We start from the raw sequence: 19,274 nt of genomic DNA on the forward strand, positions 1-19,274 counted from the left end.
GATTCTGCATCCATCCCCTTGACTTCTACTGTTAAAGACCAAGATTAAAGACTTTTGTTTATCCTGACTCTGGCTGATTCTAAGGTATCCAGACTGCTAACAAGGTCACCACAGGACTCAACAAGGACAAACCGTTTATATTTTATACATGGAAATGTAAACCACATGTCTAAGATTGACATCAGTAATTGGGAAGGTAGTTAAAAAGAATGATTGGGAAAGAGTTGAGTATTATCTGACTTTTAAAAGCATAGCTGTCAATGAAAAGGTAAAAATAGTAATTATTTTATACAAATGAGGTACAGAGAAAGAAATAATACAAAGGCATTTGATGGGGAGGAGCTCTGGTAATTCTAAAAACCTACTCACATAGGGAGTGAGTTAAATAGGGAACAATACATGTATATATCATGAAGGATATTTATAAATTTATAAAAAAATTATGAAGAAATTTATAAAATTTATGAAGAAATAAGGGAAGAGGGAATAGGATAAGGTGGAGTATAGAAGTATATATACATTAATGGGAAAGAAATAACTTGTGTAGATTAATAGGAAAGGAATAAAGAGGGAAGGAAAGAGTAGGGGAGAAGATAAGTGAAGGATATGTGGATGGAGGGAGATTAAGTAATAGTAAAGCAAATTAAGCAGTACAAGAGTTATCAGGGATAAGAAATAAGAGATATACACAAACACAATAACAAGGATAAGGAGTAGAACTTATTAGAAAAAAATAGAGCTAATTGATCTCAAAGTCAAACTTACAGATTTAATCAAGAGAGAAATGAACATTATATGGCAATCAATATTTTTCTAGATGCATGGCCATATATATACATATATGTAATGCATATGTATATGTATGTGTATATCTATGTATGTATGTGGATAGGTGGATGTGAATATTTGTATACATACACATATATATATATATATAAATACATACATATACACATACACACACATATATAAAAATATATCCATGCTTAATTGTAGCCTGCTTGGGGGAAGTGGAAGGAGGGATTAAAGGGGAAAAAATAATAAAGTAAAAAGTGCACAGCAGAGCGTAAACTACGAGGAAGCAAGGAAAAGATGGGCAATTATAAATATGATGTATTCTATTACTATATATGCTTTCTTGAAATGGAAAGTTATTGTTACATATTGCACCTGACAATGTCTTATTTTATTTTGTTTTTCCTTTTTCTATATATTTTATTTTGCGTTTTTGTATTTTGTATTTAGCTTTAAATAAACATAAAAAACTAGTAAAATTTTTCTTTAAAAAAAATCTCTTCAGTTTATCTTTAACCAGCTAGAAAAGAAAATCCTTATAGAAAAGAGTCATCTCTTTTCTACCAAGGATTCCTTAACAATCTGGGGAAGCTTCAGACCACTTCTCAGAATAATGTTTTAAAATACGGACAATAAAGTGCATAGAATTACAAGGGAAATTAATTGTACTAAAATAGAGTTAAACTATTTAGAAAAGTTACTGGACCTCAGGTAAGAATTCCTTTCTTAGAGAGGATGTATTAAATGATTCTCTACCATACATGGACATGTTCTGTTTGATGAATCAAAACTATTTACTGAAGTCTCACCTGAGTTCTGTGATTATATTTCTCGTATTTGGAATTTAATCTTTATGTGAGGATACTACAAATTGTAACTTGAAAATGGTTCAGGTGAGAGAGACAGAGAGAGACAGACAGACAGAGAAAAATAGAGATCACTAATGGCAGGATGAATTTGTGTTCCCTTAGATTTTTCTCTAAGCAGAATAATTTAATTAACAACTATTTCTCTCTGGCAGCCCTGAATTCAGAACGTAATGCACTGAATCTTTTTTCCACACTATTTTACTAATAAAACAGCAGAGTGACCAAAAATATAGATATTTTGTATATATTTATATAATGTACATATTGATAAATAAATTTACATTTTCTGACTATAATGGAGAAATCAGGTTGTCTTGGCCAAAATATAAAAATGAAAAGAAAAAAATAAGTAAATTGCTTTTTCATTCTCTGCTTACTGACAGAATGATAGAAAAGTTACCTTAGCAGATAAATTATAAATGGTTGAGCATATCACATCTTGCATGCATACTTCAGTCTGCCCATCAGCCTTGGCTTCCAGAGTTTCCATCATTTGCTCCACTTTTTCATTAATTGTTCCCATCGAGCTCATCAAGTAACTAAAAAAAAAAGCATAATTATACTATATGATAAAAATATAGCTAATAACATTTGCCAGTTAGACAAATAAGAGACATCACAAAATGCTAGTTAGAGAAGTAGTATGAAGGAAGAGAAGGGGAAGGAGGAGGAGAAGGAGAAGGAAGAGGGAGAGGGAAGAAAAGGGGAAGGGGAGGGAGAAGAGAAAGGACAGGTAGTAGTTCATAATTCAAAAAGCAGTTTATAATTCAAATAAAACACAGAATGCCCGACTTGAGAGGAACTTTAGAATTAGAGAACTACACAATATCAATATTGGAAACATGAAGCAGAGCTAAGATAATGTAGTACAGGCAGCAATTTAACTGAATTCTCCCAATATTCCTCTCCCAACAACTTTAAAGTTATGCCTTAAGTTGAATTCTGGAGTGGCAAAACAAACAAACAAACAAACAAACAAATAAATAAATAAATAAATAAATGAAAAAGATTGGAGTAAGATATTTTGACAGCCTAAGACAATTTAAGACTTCAGCAGGAAAGGTTTAACACCTTATTGTAACTGGCCAAATTGCAGTTCAGCCACAGTAGCTATAAGTAGACTTTAGAGGCAGCTGCAAGTGGCAGCAGCTTCCAAGAGTTCTCAATCCACAGATAGATGATAAAGGGATTGAATAACTTGTCAGAAATCAATTATAATTAACCCTTTGCTGGCACTAGATGCAGAATCTTGTTGCACTGCCTATTTAAGGGCAGGTCTATGTTGCTGTTTCAGGACAAAAAAGAGCACTAGAATTTGTATCTTCAAGAGAGCAGGTCTCTGATCAGAATTCCAAGGCAAAAAGGAAAAATAGTATTTTCAGGCACAGGGAAATAAGATCTTTTTCTGGGAACCAGGAAGACCAGAACACAGGCCAGGAGAACAGTTACCACACCTTTCCTTGAATCATACTACCTTGAAAGTACCAAAAACTTAGAGACCCCCAAAACTAGCTCTTAAAACAGCAATACAAAAAATTATTTAATAGTTAGAAAAAATAATAAGAAAAATCATCTGGTTAAAGCACACTATTTTCATCCTTTTCTGTCTTCTTTCTCATTATTTTCCCTTTCATTCTAATTTTCTTTCACCAAATGACTCATATGGAAATATGTTTAAAATGATTGTATACGTGTAACCTATATCATCAGATTGCTTGCTATCTTGGGAAGAAGAGAGGAAAAGAAGGGAGGGAGAAAAAATTTGGAACTCAAAAATTCTACAAAAATGAATGTTGATGAACTCATGCTAAGTGAAATGAGTAGAATCAAAAAATAATAATAACTATTGTACACAACAACAAGATCCTGTGAAATGATCCAACTATTCTAGAGAACAATTTGGAACTATAGCTCAAGAGACTTATAAAACTGTGATTGCCCTTTGACCCACTAAGTCACCTTCCCTTCCCCCTTAGTCTTTGTTTGCCATTCCCCAATGGGAGAGAACCCATTTTCTCCTTTTCCTAATTGTAATTTCACTTTTGCCTAATTGTAATTGTTAGGAAGTTTTTCATAACCTCAAGCCTAAATTTTCTTCTGTGATTGTCACCAAGGATTATGATGGATGAAGCAAATAAAATATTAATTATCACGGTAATTTGCAGATCCATGTTTAGGGGGTTTTGAGCATTATGGTTGGTAAAGAAGCAAAGTATTATCTGATACCTCTATTGGATGTATTTTTGAGCAGTGAAGAAGGGAAAAAGGGAGGGAGGGTCAAAGTCTGATTCAACCCAAGGCTGATCTTACAATTATTTCCATAGATATAGGTATCTGCTCTTCATATTGTTGACTGAATTCTATGAAACTACTCCCACTCCCATCTCTGAAGAGAATTCTGGGAAGATGGTGGAGTAGGTCAGAAAATTCCAAATTCTCCAGATTTCCCCCACAAACAAGACAAAATTGTGCCTGGAGGAAAATGTAGAGTGTCTAAAATAGAATAGTGATCCTCTTGGGACAGTCTAAGAAGATCCAAAGAAAGGTTCCAGAATGGAGTTTTGGCCTATATGAAATGTAAATAATCTCCAGCTAATTCCTTTGAAAGAATAAGAGAGAGAGAGGAAGGGAAGGAGGGAAGGAGAGAGGGAAGGAAGGAGGGAAGACAAAAGGAAGAAAGGAAGGAAGGAAGGAAGGAAGGAAGGAAGGAAGGAAGGAAGGAAGGAAGGAAGGAAGGAAGGAAGGAAGGAAGGAAGGAAGGAAGGAAGGAAGGGACTACATTTTCTCCCCCTACAGGTATCCTTGAACTGATGCAGATTACAAAAGTCCAGATTTTATTGAAAGTCTGGATTTTTGAGTTAACTCTAAAAGAGTTCTGACCCTAAAGTGTGTTGTTATGTGTAGTTATCAGATAACCATTCACTCCAGGCCTTTTGTTTAGTATTTAATATGTTGAAATGTCTTGAAATTATGAGCTGAGCCAGTAGGCAATTACCTAGGGCACATTCTTCAGTGTTGCAGTGTTTGGCTGGACTGATCAGCCAAATTATCTGATTCAGGACTTTCCATTCCATCTTCCACCTTTTGATCTTTGTTTAGATTAACTCTTTTGTAAAGACTCTTTTGTTTCCTGACCTCAGCTTCCTGCTCCTGCTAATTGTTAGTGCTCTTATTCTCTAGAAATTCCCCCATTAATTATATGTACAGTTTTCATTTTACATAAATTTGTAATGTAAATTCCACTTTTATAGAAAAGTACTTGTTAACTTTACTCTATAGTATTATGCTCTTTCTGCTCCTGCCCTTTGATTTGATACTCTGTAGCCTCATCCTCTAGCCCCCACTCTCCCAAAAAACTCAAACAAATCAAAACCAACCTAAACTAAAAAATACATATTGTTGAGTTTAGTTAGACTATTTACGCAACAGATGCCAAGGAGGGGCTGGAATTTCAGGAGAGAGAGATTTGATCTGGATATATGGATATGAGGTTATCTCCATTGAAATAATAACTGAACCTGTGGTACTGGATAAAATTACCAGTTTAATTAGATTCAACAAACAAAGAAAGGATCTGAAGATAGAATGAAGTCCAAGAAATAGTCATCTTTAGAGGGTGGAAGACCCAAGTACATAATCCATCTTTAGTTATTTTTGTTCATCTCCTTAAAGAAACTAATTTCAGTAATCATGCCTTTTATCCCTTAGTATTCCTCATGCCATCCATTACATACTAGATACTTAGAATCATAAAATCTTAGAGCCAAAGGACACTTTAGCAAAAATACCATCCAACCTCTCTATTGGCAGGGAAAGAAAGAAATTCAAAGTAGAGAAATTATATTTTTAGGATCATATAACCAGTAACATAGTAATCAATAATATAACCAGTCAGACATAGTAATCAAAATTAGGTATCGTGCTCTTTCTTCCATGCCATACTGATGAGGACGAACTCTGAAACTGTGTCCCTTTTAATCTGTAAAAGAAGGGAGATTTTGGAGACTTGGACCCTCCTCTGGGAAAGAATATCTTCCCCCACAAGTTAAGTGACTTCATTCAATTGGGGATCTTGGTCAAATCACTCTCCATTGATCTTTTGGGAGTGGCCCAGATTCCCTTCAGGAAATTCCCAAGACTCTGGGAAAAACTCTTCAAAATGATTTTATTCAGTTGAAGATCTGGGCCTGATATTCCTGTTGAGTGGCTTGACACTTCAAGATAAGCATTCTCTTTTCAACAGGAAATCTAGGCCTGGGGGCATTGACAACATTAAAGGAATCTCATTCAATGGAAGCCCTAGCCCCAGACCTCCAATAAAAGACAATTTTGAACTCCAAATCTCTGCAGAAGTCCGATGCATGATAATACCTTGCCAAGGAACCTCTCTTCTTGGCACAGCTGTCTGCCAGGACTCTTGCCTGCTCTGAAGATACCCTCTTCTCAATGATAACTTCTGTTATTTCTCTGACAGGACCTTGCCACTGAAGAGTCTGTCTTCCTAACAAAGCTGACTTCTCAGTGCCAATAAAAATCCCTTTTGCCATTCACACTTTTTGGGTTCGCAAATTCTTTCACATTGGACCTGCACAGACCAGAGGGGATTCCCCACCCCAATTCTCACAACTGCACTGCTACCAATCATATCAATACTAGCTCCCAAATTAGTGTCATTAATTAAAAGAAAAATTTGTTTTTCTTTACCTAATCTGATACCTTACTCCCAACTCCATTTATCATCTCTGCCTTCTCCTAAGTTAGCATGTCAAGTCTTTTCTCTAATAGGAAATAGTTTTATCTCCACTATGGCCAGAAGTAATAAAAAGATCATTTTAGGGCAAACTAGAAACACTATATAGTCATTGTAATTCCAGTTATCCTAGTCTTGAACTTCTGTGATTTCAACATGGATATATAAATGATTTATACTATCCTTTACTACCTACTCACCTTCGGTGAAATGCTAGATCCAAAACTCTCCGCTGCTTGTACCACAATTCATGATCCAATTCTGACACCAAACCTCTTCCTAAAAACCTTAGAAACACAAAGAAAAAAAAGAAATATTGCAGATCATTACATATCTGTGTCCCTTAATACATAATCTTGATGAGTTGCTATGGTCCAAAAAAGCCCCCAAAACAAAACCTAGTGGACTATATATATATATATATATATATATATATATATATATATATATATATATATATATATATATATATATATATGTGTGTGTCAGTCCTCAGGCAACAGACACATGACCCATAACTAGACCCAGATTCAAAGTCTTTCTGGATTTTCAAGAGCCAACAAAACCTGGACTTTCTTGGTAAAGCCTTGGAAAGGCAGGTTCAATTCCACCTCAGAAGGAACATTGGAGGAGGATGTCAATGGAGATCTGTTGTTCTTCTTCAGTCATGTCCAGCCCATTTGGACCATATCTTTTTCCAGTTCATTTTCCAGGTTAGGAAAATGAAGCAAACAAGATAAAGTGACTTTCCCAGGGTCACACAGGTTTGTCTGAGGTCAAATTTGAATTCAGGAAAATGAATCTTCCCAACTTCAGTTGCCACCATTTCATTATAATAATAATGACCATATTTCTAAAGAGCTTTGCAGCTTACAAAAATGTTGTGACACACTGTGAAAATAGGTTGTGCAAATAATATTTTTGTTTTACAGATAAGGAAACTGAAATACAATTAACAGAAATTTGGGCAGAAAAGTTTATGACCAAAATTTCAGAGTTAGGAAGTGCTCAAGTCCCATCTTACCATACTGCTTCTCCTTACCTCTCTCTCGTGTTTGCTTCTTTATTTTCCACTGGAAAAAAACATTGTCTAAAACTTCAGCAAGTGAATGACTTTTCTAATCTCAGCAATACAATGATCCATTTCTATTCAGAAGGACTAAGAAGAAAAATCCTATTCATACCCAGAGAAAGAACTGATTATGTCTGAATACAAATATGTCTCTGTCTCTCTGTCTCTGCCCCTGTCTCTTTCTTTTCATTTTTTCTTAAGGGTATCTTTAGGGAAGGAGAGTTCTGTTTTCTTTCATAATATGATTTTTATGAAATGTTTTGCATAACATTTCTTTCTTAATGTGGGCTGAGGATGGGGAGAAGGGAAAGAATTTTCTTTCTCAAAGTTTTTTTAATATTAAAAAATTATTTTATATGTAACTGGGAAAATAAAAATATTAAATAAATAAAAAGTAAAAAATAAAAATGCAGCAAACAGTAGTAATAACAACAAGGACATATTGAATGCAGTGCACCTCTAGTCTCAAAAAGAGGAATGAGGTTCCCAGTGATTACATGGGAAAACTCCAAAATCTAGAATTCTCAAAGAAAATTAAATTATACTCATTCTATTATTCTTTCTAAGACAGTGAAGGGCATGGGAATATTGTTTTAAAGAACTGTAAGAAAGAGCTAACCTATTCATCCATCAAGCATAACACTAAACAATCATCTATTTTTAACAAATTGCTTCTGCATTATCTTATTTTATTTTATTTTTTCCCTGAGGCTGGGGTTAAGTGACTTGCCCAGGGTCACACAGCTAGGAAGTGTTAAGTGTCTGAGACCAGATTTGAACTTGGGTCCTCCTGAATTCAAGGCTGGTACTCTATCCACTACATCAACTTAGCTGCTCCTTGCATTACCTTATTGATCATTCCATACATCCTTACTCCCTTTTCCAGAAGAAAAAACACATGTCCAATTTCTTATGGGATATCTCAAACTAGATGTCCCCTAAGGCATCAAACTCCAACACAGCTTAAAACAGAACCATTATCTTTCCCTGAAAGTTTGTAACTCTTCCTAACTTCCTTATTTCTTACTTATTTTAGTGCCACCAAAATCCAGTTACTTACACTAAAAATTCTAGAATCATGGACTCATTCCTTTTACTGCCAACATTCAATCAAACAGAAAGTCCTGTTGATTTTATTGCTACCATCTCTACAGGGTGCCCCAAAAATCTTAGTGCATCTTCAAACTTCAATAGTTTAAATAGTTTTGATAGCTTAAAGCTTCAGTAAGACATTTAAGAGACCTTGTAGATATAATAAATCTTTAAACGGAGATTTTCTCATTCATCTACTTAACTAATAACAGTGCTATTGTTCTAACAATATGTCAATGATTCTAAAGTTTTCTGGCCTTAAAAGCAACATTACTGTCAGATGGATAATCTGTTGGTCAGTAATAACCAAGTTCAATAGTGAATAGACCACTCCTCAAACTTATCTGTAAACTAGAAAATTAGTAAATAAATAACATGAGGCTCTGGTCTCTCTAACTTTGTCCTGTAAATTTATATTCTTTCTCTTGGTTCTTTGCTAAATTCTTTTGGAACTTAGCCTGCTTCAATTAGCATTACAATGACAATAAACTTTGTCCCTTGACTTGGAGATGGATTCAAGTGTCCAAATTCTTTTGAGATACCGTGTGACACCGGTCTATGACCCCAACTTTTTTTGGGTCTCCTTCTGAACATCAACAAAATTAGATAATATTTGTTGTACTTTGCATACATGAATGCATTATATAAATGCTACCAATTATTATATCTAATTTCTCAATACACATTCCATTCCCTATGCCTAGAATGACTGCTTCTAACTTTTATTCTCTACCTATTGAAGCCAAGTTTGATGTAGTGAATTTAGTTTCCTAGATTTAAATTGTCGGAATAATCTAAGTTCACATCTATATCTGCCAGTGAACAGTTGTATGGCTATGAGGAAGTCATTTAACTGCTCTGAACCTCAGTTTCCATATCTGTAAAATAGGAATGATAATGCCTGTAATGCCTATCTTATAAGATTTTTGAAAGGATCAAATGAGATGTTTATAAAATGCTTTGTAAATTTTAAAGCACTATAAAAAATATCAGCTATTATCATTGTTCGTATTATAAGTCTTTTTCTTAAAGGTCTACCTTTGACACTGACTTTTTCATAAATCCCTCCCAAGTCTCCCCAAATAAAATAAAAATTTCCTTCTTTGATCTGTTAAACTACTCAAAATCTCCTAGACAGTTTAACTCCAATTTAACTTGTAACATAATCTATAGAAATTGAAAGTCTTTAAAAATAGGAGTGGTTTTGCCTTTCAATGTTTGTTGTTGTTTGTCCTTCATTCTTGAAGAAGACCATGACATCAAAGAGGTAAAACCATGACATACAAGTGATTTGGATTTAAGTAAGGGAAGCTGTTCAAGGTCTCCTGTCCCCTTTCCTCTCCAGAGACATCTGGGGTGGCCAGATATAGATCAGGACAATTAGAGATGGCCCTGGATACAAGGGGAGACCTTGGTGTTTTTTAAGCTAAGGTCTTCAACAGGTCTCAGTTTGACTGAGGCTGTACCCATTCAGTGATTAAGGTCAGATAGCAATTGAGGCAAAGAATCTCTTCTGTCACCTAGTCCAAAAACAAAAAATCTAGATAAATAAATAAATATGGGAGGAAAAGACTTTCAGGATTTCTGGTCAGAGCAGAAATGGCTGCTATTAATTTCAATCTGAGTCAATCAGGACTCAAACAATTGTTCAGTACTGTATGCCCTAAACACAATAGACATTTAAAAACATCTGTTGTACCAAATTGAATTTATTTGATCCTAGGGATATGGTATCCAGGGAATGACTGAACCATCAATCTTTTCTACTCATCTCAAATATATTTTGTTATAATATCTTTTACCTTTCACCATACAAATTCTGTATCTTCGAGTAGATAAGGGGATCCTTTTTGTACTGGGGGTTCATCAGGAATACCTAAAGAACAAAATGATTATTTTTTTCTTTTAATAGTATAACACATCTTCATATTTCTTATTCTTCCTCTAAAGATAGTAAGAGAGTAAAAGCTAATTAATGGGCAATCTATTTGCTTCACTGGTATTCACACAATATGAAGAGAACAAAGTAAAGGCACCCACTAACTAATATTAATCACTTTAGATAACTGCCTCTTGGCAGATTAAAGGGCATCATGGACAAGAATCACATAGGATAACCAGACAAAGAGAAACTGTGATCTGTATCATTGAAAATATTATCCACATAGATGAGACCATAGATCCATATTGAAACACTCATAGATTATGTTTTACAAAGGAGCAATTACATGGACAACTTAAAGGGTGAAGTAGAGTTTTGGGTCTGGAGTCAGGAGGATCCATGCTGTGTAATTCTGGGTAAGTCACTTAACCCTGCTTAACTCAGTTTTCTCAGCTGGAAAATAAGCTCGAAAAGGAAATGGCAAACCCTCCAGTATCTTGACCAAGAGAACATGGGATAATGAAGAGTTGGACACAACTAAACTGACAAAACAATAATTACATGAAAAATGACAAGTTTTCATGATTCAAAGTCTGTCACTCTATCCAGTGTACCACCTAGCTGCCCTTGAGTAACTAGTATAATAATAATTTTGTGTGTGTGTGTGTAGGTAGGTAGGTAGATATGTAAATGCAAGTGACAATCTCTTCCCGTGTTTTATCAGGAAATAAAAAAAATCTTGGATCCTCAAAATTTAAGCCAAAACAATTCCAATAGATTTGTAATGGAAAGTGCCATCCACATTCAGAGAGAGAACTATGAAAACTTAATGTGGATCAAAGCAAAGTATTTTCAGCTTTTTGTTGTTGTCCTTGTTTGGTTTTTTCTTTCTTATGTTTTTTTTCCCTTTTTGAATTGATTTTGTGTGTATGTGCAGAATGACAAATATAGAAATATATTTAGAAGACTTGGACATATTTAACTTATATCAGATTGCTTGCTGCCTAGGGGAGGGGAGAGGGGAAAGGAGAGGAAGAAAAATTTGGAACACAAGGTTTTGCAAAAGTAAATGTTGAGAGCTCTCTTATGCATGTATTTGGAAAAATAAAATACTATTTTAAAAGATATTAATAGTATGATAATGAAAGTTGTTGATGACAAAGTCTGAAGGAATAGTTAATACAATGAATGACAAGAGTTAAGATTTCAAAATATTTTGACAGACTAGAAGATTGGGCCAAAACCAACAAGATAAAAATGATTGGGGATAAATGTTAAAATTTATCCTTGGTTAAAAAAATTATATATCCTTTTGCTACCTCCATGTTTTTTCTTCTCAGAAGATGAAAATTCTTTTTGAGATAATTGAGATTATCTATCTCCTCTTCTTTTATAGAAAAGGAAACAGAGGCCTAAGGGGGTCAGAAAATTTATTCAAGGTCATACAGATAAAAATAAGTGAAAAAGCTGAGATTTGAATTTAGTTCTTTTGACTCCAAATGCAGTCCTTTGTCTGTTATTATCTAATTGGTGGAAGATAGATTCAATTTAAATACCTTGACTGACTCAGGACTTGTTAAAATCACTGAGGCCCGGTGAAAGACATTTATACGCACAATTGGTCCATATTCTTTGGCCCTGTGGAGCAAAATGAGAGAAAAGGGTTATATTAAAAAAGAATCCACTCCTTTTGAAATATTTCTGCAGATGTCAAGTGAAAATGCTTTTCAGAAATGGAAAGAAACTCCTGTACTTTATTTTCTAAATATCATATTCCTTATTTTTGTTCTGTAAGAAATGATGAGCTGACTGACTTATATGAACTGATGCTGAGTAAAGTGAGCAGAACCAAGAGAACATTGTACATAGTAACAGCAATATTGTATGATGATCAGCTATGATAGATTTAACTCTTCTCAGCAAATAGGGTGACTTGTCCAGGATCACACATCTAGTAATGCAAGGCAATTCCAATAGACTTGGGATGGAAAATGCCATTTACATTCAAAGAAAGAACATGAAGACTAAATATAAATTGAAGCATACTATTTTCACTTTGTAAAAAATTTTATCTTTCTAATAGTTTTTCCCTTTTGTTCTGATTTTTTTTTTCATTTACTAAGATGGAAATATGTTAAAATGATTGTACTTGTGTGACATATCAGATTGTTTGGGAAGGGGAGAGATAGAAAAGGAAGGGGGGAAATTTGAAACTCAAAATCTTACAAAAATGAATATTCAATACTATCTTTACATGTGATTGAAAAAATATTAACTTTTTAAAAATCATATTCCTTTGATATTACACATTATCAGACCTTATAAATAATACTCTAGTTTTTAATCGTAATTTAATGTTTTTACAAATTCTTATTAAGTATTTACTGATTTCACAATTTTGCACAAAAGTCTTTTTTTCAATGCTTTCTCATTTCCTGGAAATGCAATGCCTGATCATACTGGAGCACATAATGCTTGAATAGAGGACAGGTCCTGAACTTTGGAAGATTCGTCTTCCAGAGTTCAACTCTAGCCTCAGACACTTAATAGCTGTGTGACACTGAGCAAATCATTTGACCCTAATTGCCTCAGTTTCCCCATCTGTAAAGTGAGCTGGAGAAGGAAACAGAAAACCACTCTAATATCTTTGCCAAGAATACCCTAAATAGGGTCACAAAGAATTGGACACAACTGAACAATAACAATAACAATCAATACACAAAGTGTTCCAAATTTTTAGTACAATTTCAAGATTTAATACTATTATTAAACTTAAAATTTCATTAAGACTTTTAAAAGGAACACTTTAACATTCAATAGCTTTAACTGATGCTTTTTGGACACCCTATATATGTTGGAATCCCTTTATACAAAGGCAGAAGAAAAACCATGATCCAGACACTAAATTCAATGAAGAATGAGAATATCTGTGGGAATTGGTGGATAATAGTTTTTAGAATCTGGTTGACAAATTTTTCTAGAAGATTGGCTAACAAATTTGAATTGAATCAACTTCAAAATGAGAAGAAAGTACTTGGTAATAATGATGGAGAGAGAGTCTAGAAGTGCTCCTTGGGGGCAAGATGTATTCTGAATCACCCATCATGCCAAATGAATTGGGGAGAGAAGGGCATTTAGGGGATGGAATTGAAGAATGGAGGGCATGAATGAAACTGCAACCAATGCTGGAAAAAGGCACCAGGGATTCTATGTCATCAGAAGGGAGTCTAGTCTCAGTGAACACCAAAAAAAAATTGGGAATAAGAAAGAAAAAGGTTTAAGATGAAAACAAGTTTGTTAACTATGGAGCAGGTACTCCCTAGAGCACAGCAGAAGGGGCAGGTAGATTTGGAGCCAGTCACTTTGAGGTTAGATGTAAAGGAGATAAGAATATAGAAATAAGTAGTATAAGATGAGGATTGCTATTTGTACAATGACAGCCAGGGATTTAGAATCATTGCAAAAGGGAAGTCTTACAGTTTTGGGAATATTCTAACCATTGAGGAACGACTCCAAGTATTAATGGTTAGAAAGAAATTTGTTGAGGGACATGAGTGATTAAGGCTACTCAAGGTCCTTCCTCAAAGTCCACTATCAAAGCAGGTGGTGATATTGAGTCCTGTAATGTCTAGGATGCCAGATTTATAGCAGGCAAGTACAAGCAAAGGTACAGCTTAAAGATTACGGACAGGAGCTAGATACTTGAGGTGGGTCTGATCAAAGAAAGTCCTCCAGAGCACTGGAGAAAGCTCTAGGTAGAGACAGATACCAGAAGTGGGTGAGAGTCTGGTAATATTTGTTTTCTGGTTTCATTTACAGTGAGAATACAGTGAGATGAATTCAATTACTTCTAATAGATTATTAGATAAAGAACTCACATTAATAATACCAACAGTTAAATTAATGTTTGAACACAAACTAAAGAATCATTAGAATCTTAGTATTCTCTCCCACCACATTTAATATGACCATCAATAATGACATCACTACTGACATGACCATCAAGAAGTACAGAAGCACCTTCGTACTTGTACATTTTGTGTGTCTTTGGTCCTCATATACATTATTTTGTGTCAAACCTACCAGTGATGATCTCCATCAGTTGGCTTGGACTGAAGACAGAAACTATTATCAGACTCTTGTATAAAGACTTTCCCTGAACCAGCCAGAACTTTTTTCTCCATGACTGTCATAGCCTTAGAAAACCCAAGGTCAATTCTACACCAACAAGAGTTAGCCAGAGAGGGTTTATGTGGAAATATTTAAACAAAATAAAATTATTTTAAAACACAACACATACATACAACCATACAAATTAGAACTCACCATTCCAAAAATACATCCTGTCGAATTTTACCATTGTCCCATTTTTGTTTTGTGATGTAAGATAAATGTCCAAATAAGAAACTGAAAAAAAAAAATCAAAATTTACTAGAAATTGGAGTTAGAGATACAGAGAAAATATTCATTTTTTTGTACTTAGAGTAATTTTTTGTCCACAATCTTCATAGGTAGGTGGTATTTGAAAGTTTAATTACACCAATAAATCATAAGTCATATATATACCATGCTCAAATAAAACAGATCTTATGTTTTAACATATTCAGGAAAATATTTATTTAATTTATTCAGTGAACAACATACATACAAATGCAGCTAAGTATAAACTATAGGCTCCATTTGACACAATAAAGTGATGCATCTGTAAAATTGTGTCAAAGAATTAAATATAATCATTACAACTCATATTTCTATAATCTGTTTCACAAAATTAAAACATATTCAAGATATATACAGAACTAATTCAAATGTATGACAAGACCTATTTCCCAATAGAGAAGTGAACAGGCGGTTTTCAAAGGAAGAAATTTAAGCTATCAATAATCACATGAAAAATGCTGCAAAACACTAATATTAGAAAAATGCAAATTTAAGCAATTTTGAGGTTTTATCACATACAGAGCAAAAGATAATAAAGACGATCAAAAAAGGAAAATTATAAATTTGGAGGGGCTTCAGAAAAATGAACACAATATACTCCTTGGTGAATCTGTGAAATAATCCAGCCCTTCTTGAAAGCAGTTTGGATCTATGCCCCAAAAGTCACTAAACTGCATACCCTTTAGTCCAATTATGTCACTGCCAGACTCATGCCCCAAATAGATCAAGGAAAGAGAAAAGAGGGTGCTTTTCATTTATAGCAGCTCTTTTCACTGAGGAAGGAATCCAAGCATTAATAGCTAGGAAGAGGTTTGTTGGAAGGAAAAATGGAAATTAAAGGGATACTCATCTATTAGAGAATAATTAAATAAATTATAGTTTGTGAATATTATTGCAAGAATATGATGAAATGGACAATTTCAAAGAATGATGGGAAGACCTTTATAAATTGCTAGAGAGCAAGGTGATCAAAAACAAAACAACTTGTATAGTAAAGAAAATACTATAAAGAAAAACAACTTTGAAATGCTTTAAGATTTTGATCAATGTGATGACAAAAAGAAAAAATTTCAAAGGACCCAATGATGACAGACTCAAAATGCAGAATACCACACATTTGTGGACATAGCTAAAGAGAGAAATTTCTTTGACGGACTATGGATATTTATTAAGAAGTTTTTTTCTTTTTTTTTCTGTTTTAATTGGGAAAGAGGAATAGTGGGAAAAGGAAAAGAAATGATTGTTAATTAAAAATAATAAAATTAGAGTCAAAGATCAAATAAAATTAAACTATATCAAAATTATTGCTCTAAATAATTTGAACACCATTGTAAACACTTCCCCCACTCTGGATTTCAGTTTACTACTTTGTGACTTGGTCAGATGGGAAGAATTTCAAAAGGACATCTCAGCTTCTTCTTGTGGAGGGTTTCTACAGCAAGCTCTCTCCCTGACTGTTAAATTTTGAGTGTAAAATTCAGAATTTAATTGGTTGTTTTGTTTTTTATCTAGACATCATGAAAATGTTAATAATGCAGATTAGATTTAAAAGTGTATTTGTACATTTTCTCTCCAAGAGCCTGGAGGTTCAACATTTACTAGAATTTCTCTATATTGCTTTATAAGCATTTCTTGAGCTCACTGAGGCAGAAGAATGAAATCTTCACCAGCCAGAGGTTAATTAATAATAATGATACTAATAATGATAATAAATAGTAACAGATGATGTTTATATAAGTGTTTTTTGAGATTTGTAAAATACTTCTATTATGTCATTTGATTCTCACAGCACCCCAGATCTTTGGCCCATAATAGCCACTGGGCCTCATGCCTCCCACCTCCAGGTCCTCACCTGGCCCTGGGTGGCCCAGGGATGTGGTCATATCGCAGATGGACGAAATGCACGTAGGCGCAATAGAAACCGAAAGCAAGCAGCGGCCCGCAGAATAAGAGGAAGATCCAGGACTCCCACAGACAGCTAGCCACCACCTCCATTACTCATCTAAGGCCTTTAAGAAGTCTGAGTCAGAGGAACGGAAAAAACTCCTCTGACCCTGTCCATCAAGTTGCATCTCTCATTCTCCGCCTCTAACCCCGCCCCAGTCCCCACCTCTGGTCTCCAGCCTTCCCCTCCCCTTCCAAACTAAAGCGGTATTTCGATCCTCCGCGTTCTCTCCGAGACTCGTTTCCTTTTCTACTCCGCCTCTTTCTTTCCACTGCGCTCCCTTTTCCTATCCCGCCTGGAGGCAAGTCATTCTAGTTCCCTGTTCAATCTTTGCCCCATCTCCATTCTTCCTTCCCATCACTTACATCACTCGTCGCTCTCTATTGGTAACAGCTAGTCTCTGCCCTTCATGCTTTTCCAGTGATACGTATTAACCTTATTTTCATTCCATCCTCTTCCCGCCCCTCAAACCTTCCCGGCTCCCTCTTTAACTGGGCCCCCCTTTCTACGCCATTCTAGGTACATATATCTTCATTCCTATCCAATCCCAATCCTCTCTTTTCTGTCCCTATTTTCTCTCAAATAACCCTCCTCCACATCTCCTCGTCCCCTCCAGGTATCGACCTCTGAGTTACCTAACCCTTACCTGTATGTAGGGAAAGCTGGACGGAGGAGCGAGTAGAGCATTGGGTTTGGGATTTCTTTCAGCGTTTGAATCCGGCCTCGGATTATCGTCTAGGCAAATTACTTCAATCCTTCAGTGTGTAGGTCCTTCTGGTCGTTACCCCCTCTTATTCATATACATATATGTAGGTATGTGTACACACACACATACACATTCCTCTCCATCTTCACACTCTTCTCAATCATTTATTCCTTCTAGTCAGTCTTTAATGAACATTAAGAATTTACAATGCATCCACAATCACTGTGCTAAGCAAAAGATAGTCCTTGCTCTCAATAGAGAGGGACGGTCTAACACTGAGAATCAAATTCTGTACAAGAATTCACTCAGATCAATTAGGTAATCAGTAAAATAAGCTAAGGTGTTTATTCAAGCTGGGGAATTGCAATTTAGGACAACTTCTTACTCCGACAGGAGCACCTCGGGGATAGAGGAGGAGAAGGGATTATTATAGCGTTTACTCGTGAGAAATAGAAAGGGCATAAACTGGGATATATGGAAGGGGAAGTTGTGTTGCAAAAGTGTCCTTGCAATTATCTTAGAAACTGGTGAGGTGTGTGGGAGTCAGAAACTTCTCGTGGAAAAGACTCCCAAAGATTCCTAAGGGTTGACAGGGGAAATGGGAAAATTTTTCTACAAAAGGTGGGATTTTAGCGGGGACTTGAAGGAATCCAGGAAAACTAGGAGGCAGAGATGAGGAGGAAGAGAATTCCAAACATGGAAGATATCCAGTGGGAATAGTGTCTAGAGATGGAATTTCTTGTTCCTGGAACAAGAAGGCCAATGTCATTGGATCACAGAGGATATAGGATAAGATTGGAGGCCAGAGAAATGTGGGCAGGAAGAACAGGTCATGACCAGCTTTGAAAGCCAGAGGATTTTATATATTTTATGCATAATATATAAAAATATAATTGTGTATTAAACATAATTATATTATATGTTAAATCATTATATTATGTATGATTATATATTATAATTATAAATCATTATATATCATCTACTATTATGTATTATATAATAGTATATCATATATTATGTGACTATATATTATTGTTGTATAATTAACATTGTTATAATTAATATATTATATGCATATGGTATATTAATTATAATATTTATTTTAATCAATGTCATGAAATTGGGAACAAATCTCATCAAACAGCATACTAATCAAGGCCAAATGGACTGGATCTAGAGCCAGTAATACTAGATCCTAACCCCAGTTCTGCCACTTATTAGCTGCATAAACTTGGACAAATAACTAAACCTCTCTGTAATATAGTAATTTCTGCAACTGTAAAATGAGCAGCCAATCAACCTTATAGGATCTTTAAGATCCATTTCAGCTTCAGGTTTTTCTACTCCGTTGTAAGGAATCAACTTTATGAAATCAAGTTTCTAACTGAGTCACAGAAAACTTATTCAAAATCACATGGCTTGGCCAAACTAAACTTAAATTCAGGTCTCCTGACATTTGGTCACTACATAGTCAATTTGGTCTGACAAATGAGGATTCTGTAAGAGTAACACACTCTTTGCTAAGAGTAAGGATTCTGTAAGAATAGCACATCCTCCTCTCACTTTAATTTGGAGAGAGAAAGGTTGGTTATTAATATAGTAGCATTGTAGGAATGGGTATTCATGTCCTACTGATACTGCTACAGTAAGCATGTTACTATTTCAGGTATAGAATCTTCTAACACTATTTCTAGGATTTCTATCATGTTAGATGACTTGTGTA

The 19,274-nt window shown here is 34.8% G+C and overlaps 1 protein-coding gene and 1 long non-coding RNA gene across 4 annotated transcripts in view; one reads left to right on the plus strand and one right to left on the minus strand.

The window, feature by feature from the left end:
* The window catches only part of LOC141556708 (uncharacterized), a 51,041-nt gene extending 34,218 nt beyond the window's left edge, over positions 1-16,823 (plus strand). For both annotated transcript variants that reach the window (XR_012486613.1, XR_012486614.1), the window contains exon 3: positions 16,690-16,823. This is a non-coding gene — a long non-coding RNA (uncharacterized LOC141556708). The remainder of the gene's footprint in view (positions 1-16,689) is intronic.
* Positions 1-16,950, minus strand: part of CYP46A1 (cytochrome P450 family 46 subfamily A member 1) — a 44,960-nt gene extending 28,010 nt beyond the window's left edge. The window contains exons 1-6 of one of the 2 annotated variants that reach the window (XM_074291319.1): positions 16,753-16,950; positions 14,787-14,867; positions 12,017-12,098; positions 10,381-10,454; positions 6,615-6,701; positions 2,065-2,203 (exon numbers count right to left, since the gene is read on the minus strand). In XM_074291319.1, coding sequence (XP_074147420.1) covers positions 2,065-2,203; positions 6,615-6,701; positions 10,381-10,454; positions 12,017-12,098; positions 14,787-14,867; positions 16,753-16,895 — 606 coding nt within the window. In that variant the 5' untranslated portion in view covers positions 16,896-16,950. The remainder of the gene's footprint in view (positions 1-2,064; positions 2,204-6,614; positions 6,702-10,380; positions 10,455-12,016; positions 12,099-14,786; positions 14,868-16,752) is intronic. The other variant, XM_074291320.1, reaches the window with a different exon arrangement.
* Positions 16,951-19,274: the final 2,324 nt, after the last annotated feature.

The sequence above is a fragment of the Sminthopsis crassicaudata genome, chromosome 2 (assembly GCF_048593235.1).
Source record: "Sminthopsis crassicaudata isolate SCR6 chromosome 2, ASM4859323v1, whole genome shotgun sequence".
Lineage (NCBI taxonomy): Eukaryota > Metazoa > Chordata > Mammalia > Dasyuromorphia > Dasyuridae > Sminthopsis > Sminthopsis crassicaudata.